This window comes from Sinocyclocheilus rhinocerous, unplaced genomic scaffold (assembly GCF_001515625.1).
Source record: "Sinocyclocheilus rhinocerous isolate Xijiao unplaced genomic scaffold, SAMN03320098_v1.1 scaffold2183, whole genome shotgun sequence".
Lineage (NCBI taxonomy): Eukaryota > Metazoa > Chordata > Actinopteri > Cypriniformes > Cyprinidae > Sinocyclocheilus > Sinocyclocheilus rhinocerous.
In genome coordinates this window covers 329,733-337,811 of record NW_015634579.1, presented here as the reverse complement: position 1 = coordinate 337,811, position 8,079 = coordinate 329,733, and the positions used below count along the sequence as shown (strand labels likewise).

Here is an 8,079-nt window from a genome sequence, read left to right as displayed (position 1 = left end):
ATATATATAATTCGGGGGGGGGCTCCACCAAGACCAAACACATAACATTGCCATGTACATTACCATGCTAAACTCTCAGAGAGTTGTCATGACAGAACTATAGGTTATTTATATGTAGAACGAGATTTATCTCACTATTTGCCAGTGATTGAATGCAGTAGTAAAGTCTATACCAAAGGAATGAATATGATTGTAGCACACCGCAAACACTGAAGACTTCATCAGATATTCAAATTCAAAATATTAGTACAGTATAAATAATTCTAAAATAAGCTGTTAGGAGCTCAAAGATTGTTAGAAACACCTGAACTGCTTAAAATTTCTTAATGTTCCTGTTTTGTTCCATATAGTGAATTACACAATCATATCTTAAACATGAATTTTAAAAGCATAGTGTGCTTTAAAAACAAATTGCTAACAAAATCTACCACCATTGTGACAAGACAATCCATTTAGAATCAAGCATGAAATCATAGAGCACAATAAAAGAGGATGTGACAGCATTTCATTGTGCTTACACAAGATTTATCAATATAATGGTTAAGGTGATGCTCTGTGTAGCTGTCAGAACACTCCACATAGTCTTCAAACAAGTAGAGCGTTCCATGTTACATAAGTGTGCTCTGTCATAGCTCTTTCTGAGCATTCTTCAATAAAAGTGAATTTGATCGAGCCCCAGTATAACGTCTTGTGGCTACTGATATATACTCAATGGCTGTGAGGCTTCTTTTTGCTTCAGCCAGCATATAACACACTTGAATAATATGTGATGGCCACTGGCATCAACATGTCCAACATTAGAGACTTATTTGAACCTCCCAGGACCCCACGTTGGGTATTGCTTCATGCTATTGATGGTTAAAGGGGGAATAGTGGAGGAATAGCCTGCTGCTGCTGAAGTTCATATCACAGCTCAGAATAGTTTTTGTCACTTTAAGATCAAAATGTGTTGAGTAGTGTTTGTAGTTCTAACTCAGGCTGAAGAAATCAACTTGATCTTTAAGAGCTTTTTAAGCATATCTCCAGACAGTGCTTCCAAACCTGCTCATTCACAAATGCAGGCAGTATGTGCTTGTTTTTAATATTACCGTCTGGAAAAACACCATCAGTCGGGCTCCAAACTGTGATTAAAATGGTCACAAATGCAACACAATAAAATCTTTGCATCACTAATTTAAAATCTAGAGTGTAGGGAAAATTGTGTGTGTTTGTGTGTGTGTGAATATCCAGTTTACATGGAAGCTTATTTTATCCACGGAATAAAAATATAAAAATCAGACCTTTTTAAGACCTATATCAGACCTTTTTCACACAATTGTTAGTTTACATTTCTCAATTCTGACATTTTCCTCAAAACTGTGTTAAAAACCTGCAATTGCGAGATCACATCTCGCAATTCTGACCTTGGAATTCTGAGTTATATCTCGCAATCCTGACTTTTTCTTGGAATTCTGAGTTACATCTCGCAATTCTGACTTTTTCCTCAGTGTTCTGAGTTATCTTACAATCCTGACTTTTTCTTGGAATTCTCAGTTTACATCTCGCAATTTTGACTTTTTCTCAGAATTCTGCGTTACAGCTCACAATTCTGACTTTTTTTGTGTGATGGAATTAAAGGTAATAGCAACTTTTTATCTCACAATTTTGACTTTTTTTCAGAATTCTGATTTTACATCTTGCAATTTTGAATTTCTCAGAATTCCAAATTACATCTCACAATTCTGACTTTTCTGTGTCGGAATTAAACTATAAAAAAGGTAATAGCAACTTTTTATCTCACAATTTTGACTTTTTCTCAAAATTCTGAGTTACATCTCATGTGAGTATCTTCAAAAATCTCTGATGCCTGATTCGTAAAAAAATGACTGTTTCTAACTATTTTTTCCTTATGAGTCGGTCAAAAAGATTCACAGTCATAAATTTGCTTTTGAATCAGACTCACTCGGTCACTGAATTGCTCAAAACCATTAGCATTTAACAACTGACTACTGAATTACTGAACTGCAAGTCATTTTTCGGTTATGTCCGATTGACAATGAATCGGACAGTGTTTCCGAGATTCAAATTAGTCTGCTTAATTCTATTTCATTAGTCTATTTGGTTAAAATAAAACAATATATAAATACAAATTGTATTCTAAACTTATGGAGTAAGACTGTAAAGTAGTTGACATAATACATTTTACATAACAGAGTGACACTGATATGGCACAATACAATCAAAATCAGAAGTGACAGTTTAAAGTTGGAGCAAATTTCATCTAAATAAACTACAGAACAACATCCTAGTTTTTATAGCTTCAATTGTCATAGTATTTATACTAAAACATCCCTTCATCACAGTGCACAGCAGTGACTGTTGTTAAAAGGTAAATAAACTGCACTCAATGAACTAAAATGCTTCTGAACAATCATTTTTATTGAACAAAATGTCATTTGACTCCAGGATGGCTCATTTTTTTGTCTGGTGCCCTGTCAGTGAGATGCGTATCTCATAAAATCCATCCCTAAAGACATTTTAAAGTTAGTCAGAGTCTTTAAACATCAACTCTACCAAGCAAGCAATCCCTTTTTGTTCTATAAAGACAAAACAGAGCACATTAACTAGCCATAAAGGTAAAAGAAGGCCAGCCGTACTTAGCCGTGCCTCTAAACTGACTGCTTTCTTTCAAAGTGACTGAACATCTGTAGAGAGACAGATTAGTCCCGTATGAATAATCCAACAGGAAACACAGAACCTACATTATCACAGAGAACAGCTCTGTCTGTTGACTCTGTGGAGAATGGCTGGCACTTACAATGTGTGAGAGCTAATTAAAACACAAGATGTGGCACCACACCACCATAGATAGGAGCAAAAAGAGAGAGAGGGGTAAAAGGAAAGCCGGGGTGAGGAATCTACACATCTCATTAGCCCTTTATCTTTGGATGTGGGACAGTCTGCACTTGTCTTAGCTTTGACTTCAGTCTTTGTATGTCTCGTCACATTGGTTAATTGTTTATGTCGGAACACAAGGAGAGTCTGTGTGGAGTTTGAGTTTATTAGCTGCTACGGATGGGTCCGGAGGAAGGGAAGGGCGAGGACAGAATCCACTTAAGTCTTCGGATGTTGTCTTGGAGCGTGATAGAGCTCTAGATGCCCGAGTCTTTGTATTTGGAGCAAGAGAAGCCTCTTATTATTCCATTACAGGACTATTGGTATTGGAAATGATATGGGATCTGTGCTGCTGACGACGGCATTATATAATACATCAAGAAACTGGGACGATCTTTGTCAGATGTCTCTTGTAGTTCACGTGCAGACAACACAAAGTGCATTGAATGTGTTTAAGTGGAATAATGGTGGTTTACATAACAGAATATATATTTTTAGATTAAGCTTTGAGGCTCAGTTCATTCATCCTTCTCAAAACCTATTAAATTAGCCTATATTTTATTCTACTCATTTAAGTGTAACAGTTGTTTTGTTTGGTTACAGTTCTTCAAAGGAGGGTTGACCTTAATAGATTAGGCCTACTTTTATTATTACTATATTTAATTTGATTGATATATGTAGCCTATTTAATATTATAGTATTAATATTGGTTGGGCGCACAATTTGATGCCTGATTCGCGAACAAATGACTCTTTCGAACCGGTTCTTTTCAGTCAAAAGAATCAGTCACAGTAAGCCTAGGCCTATTTATATAGCTATATATTTTAAATGATATACAGCTTGGTTCATCTATACATCTATCTATCTATCTATCTATCTATCTATCTATCTAAATTGCAAAGTAACTTAAAAATAGCCTATGTAAAATAAATTAAAAACGTTCGTAATTTTTACTCAAAAACTAATGTAAAAATGCTAAATTTTTCCCCACAAATTCAAATAGGCATATACATATACTTACATCACTTCATTCAAGTTCTACGACAATTATCTGTTTTTAATCGTAAATTTAACCACAAGGACAACCAAATGTATACGCTTCAAAACCTTTTTATTTGTATGTCGCGTATATATTTGCAGCAGCTGACATTGTTTAACGAAATGTTGCTCTCTGAAACCATTTTGGCAGATTTTATTTTTTTTTCTGTTTTCTCATTCTTCAATTTCTCTCCAACTTGAATTATTATGGATTTGAGGAGCACAAGTGGGATTTAGTAGCCAAATGATCCTGTAGAAGTCTGGTGTGGAGAAGAGCAAAGCTGGTGTGGGAGGAGCAGTTTTAGATTGGCAGAAGACAAGGGATCCCAGAAGGCTTGTACTGAGGGAGATGCGAGCCAGCCAACAGCTTTTCATTCATGAAGATGCAATTCAGCGCCGACACTTGGTGTTTTCTTCGGGTGTAACCCAGCTGAGTGAATTCAACCAGTGTCACGGAGCGCTATGCGTTCAACTGGAGCCGCTCACATGTGTGCAAACCATAGGTGCAAACTTGTGGCTTTGATCTGAACACCGCTGGACACTGTTCAATTCAACTTTCCTTATGGGATTGTGCTGGGTGAGTATGAAGAGCGCTGTCAGAAGCTGGAAGTGGCGGTCAGCAGTGTCTCGACAGGCGTTATAGGAGTCTTCATTCAGAAGGATGCTGGTGGGAAATGCCTGCAGACAGAGAGGATGAGATTTGTGGAAAGGCGCTGGAGCTTCTGTCCGATCTGTGCTCGAGAGGAGAGGTGCAAGATAAAAACTGCCTGGATTTCACCTACTATTTCCGCGATCTCGGGAGACCGAGATATTCGGACTCTGGTAAGGAAATTGTTTTATTCCTGTCTTCAAATTAAGTTTTATTCATGTTTTGTGTATCGTAACTAATCAAATCACATTTAAAAAGTCGCGTTCAGCTGCTCTCAAACTACATACGACCCTTAAACTTGTTGTCATGGCACTTTCAACCATTTTTTACTTGCTAGAAAGTTATTAGAAGCAAATTTCTTAAATTTAAATATGTAAATTTCATTAATGCGTTCGGCTAATTAGCAGCTAGCATTGATGGAGTTTGTTGTCATTAAAGTAACCACACCCAATAAATGATCTAAAACAACCTGCAGTATTTATTAAAATGAACGCTGATATTAAACTGTTGTTGTCAACGTCTTATTACACAATTCAGTTTACTAGATTTCCCCCCTAACTGTTTTATTTTGTAATATTTTCTCTTATTTGTTTTGTTTTTTTTAAAGACTTAGGTCAGTTTTTTTCTTAAATTGAAAGTAAATAAAGTTATTATTTTAAAGTAAATGTGGTTCGCTGTGAATTCTGGGAAAAAATATAGATAGATAGATAGATAGATAGAGATATTAATATATCTATTTTATTAGTGTAGTCAGGAAAAGTGTACACACACACACAAAACAAGCCCCAATCATCATTCCCCACAGTCCAGTATTAATGACCTATTTAGAGCTGTCCTGTATTTTAGCATTTGAAAATGGAGCCTACATTAATTCAGATTTGATTCTGCAGCATATCAGATGCAGTGTAATTTTAGCACTAATATTCTTGCAGGAACATTAATAACCTTTTTTGTTGATTTATGCATTCAGAAGTTAAATTAAGCATAAAATGATTATACAGGCATTCAACGTTCCTAGAAGGCTTCACAGGAAACTTGTGAATCCCCAAAGAAACCTGTCATCGATGACAGAAATAGAGCATTGCTTGATTCAGTATGAAGTACATGAGCTTAACTAAACATTAGCTTCACTGAACCTTCATTCATAGATCATAGCCTCTCCTCAGACGCTGTTGTCTTTATCCTCCGAGACACAGAGCGGTCGACAGGAAGCCATTAGGATTCCACCCCACCCTGCTACACTGTACACTTTCTCCTTTGCGATTACCCAGCATTGACATCCGTTAACACGAGGCCTTCAGACCCCATGGGAGAACGATTCATACTAGTAATTCAGTCCCTCAAGATGGATTGTACAAGAATTTAATGAAAGGGAACAGCTGAGTTCAGAGCAACCCAGTAAATATACTCTTAGCCTGATGGGAATTCACATGCGTCGCTGCAAAGTGCCTGTATGGAGGAAAGTCTTTTGTAATGGAACCCAAGGGAACCAGGCACTTTGAGAGGTTAATAACACATCACTGTAATGGATAGACAGTTCAGACGACATGGTGTGGACACATATTGACAGGTATTTGTGTAACTGACGGTTCAGACACAGGAAGACAGCGTTTCGTTCTCACACGGCAAGTTTATGACATGTCCATGACCCATGCTGATAATTTGTGCCAGTGAAGGGCTATTGACTGTGAAGGTTGTGTACTGTATTGTGTGAGTCATATTTATTCATAGCTATAGTTTCTACTAGCGTTGACATCTGGACTGTCATAAAAGTCTTCGATTGGTTGACCTATAAACACTTTTCTTCCCTGCGGTGGAAAAAACATTGTGTCTTGCCGTCAAATTCGCAAACAGCCTCCCGGCTTCATTCTGATTGGCTAACAGCTGCTAGCATCTGCGATCTGCCACCTGGAATTACAGAAGCAGAAATAAAAATAGACGTCGTGAGAGGTTGAGCTGGGTGAATATGGTCTTTCGAACTACCTACATGCTCGTAATACGTATGGTGCGCGATTAAATAGTGTTTTTGTGTTCACATGTGAACAAATACCCACATGTGTCTGGATTTATGTCACACCTGCTTAAAAAGATGCATAACAATATGATCTCTGGGAATGTAGTATAAAATGAACATGCAAATTAGGATAGGAGAGGCAATTTGTCGGGAAGATCTGGCTCTAATCCACTTGACACCTCAAATCCAATGTCTTGACTTCTCTGGCAAGTGTCCCGACCTTTCTTGGAGATGTTCAGGTGTGCTTACCTCAGCTGGAGGGCTCATGTTTCTCTGTTTCATATGTAAAAGTGAGTTCATCTTTGCCCAAAGGACAAAAAAAGACTAGGAGTAAAGATAATGCAATCTGTTTTTCTTTTTTGGAGAGTGATGGTAAACAAATTCGCTTTAAGCCAGTGTCATTAATCTTGTGTTGGATAAGTGAATAATGTGATGTCAGAGCTTAGAAATGAGTTTAGTGTCTTGTGGGATTGTAGAATCATTTTAAAACCATGAGACGCAATCTTTAGTTTCCATATTTGTAACCATCACAGATGCAACATGAAGATGTTTCCATAGAGATGCACTGCTCTTTCTGAATGCTTGCTGTTAATGCCTTAAAACAAAGGAATATCTCCACATTGAGTGAACAAGCTTAATTGAATTTGACTCCTTTTAAATCAACCTCCCTTTTGTGGCTAGTTCACTCGGCAGCCATTTTGGAAATGTGATTTCCAGTTGTACAAGTACAGCTCTTAGATATTTGAAAGGAGAAAGAGCTAAATCTTTAAAATGTTTGTTACGTTTTTACAGATATTTAAAATCAGGAATTACACTCACATTACACAAACTATTTCTCAAGCTAGTCAGGCTAATGTACACTCGGTAGTAAACAAACAGGCGATGCCTCTATAAAAAAGGTTGTTGGACCTTTTAACTTTAAGCAGGACCTCCATTTGTCTAACAAAAAACATCTTCAGAAAAACTCTCACACCAAAAATAGTTCATTAGAACCAATCTCCCACACTTGATTCATTTGGCGTGAGCTATTAGCTGCTCACCTGCTAGTCACATATTTTAGGAATTGTACGTTTCACAAAAGTTTCCTTATCTTGTAGATTCAAGTAAATTTCATTAGCACTTTTGCCACCATGTTTCATCATCTCAGCCAGTAACTCATACCCTAATGTTTATGATACTTGGAAATCTACATTGCATGATCATTGTTTTTTAGTTCAGAGTTAAGCTTGGTGTCCTGTTTAGCTTACCTTTAGAGTCCCACACTGAAACAATATGCATGAAATATTATCGGACTGAATATGTGTCTCAGTGAGGCTGCTAGGCAGAGTATGTTCCCTGTTGCATCATTTATTCATATTATATGTTCGTACCTTAACCTTGAGGACACAGTGACTGTAGAGAATGTGATTGTTTTTAAGTGCATACATTTTATTTTGTTATTTTATATTTTTTGTACGATCTGGCGTATTTTTTTGTACGATCTACCTTTTTTTTTTTTTTTTTC

General features: G+C 36.9%; 1 protein-coding gene across 1 annotated transcript in view; it reads left to right on the top strand.

The window, feature by feature from the left end:
- Positions 1 to 4,155: 4,155 nt before the first annotated feature.
- LOC107745928 (synaptotagmin-9-like) overlaps positions 4,156 to 8,079 on the top strand; it is a 23,242-nt gene continuing 19,318 nt past the window's right edge. Inside the window, exon 1 of the mRNA XM_016559965.1 lies at positions 4,156 to 4,734. Coding sequence (XP_016415451.1) covers positions 4,587 to 4,734 — 148 coding nt within the window. The 5' untranslated portion in view covers positions 4,156 to 4,586. The remainder of the gene's footprint in view (positions 4,735 to 8,079) is intronic.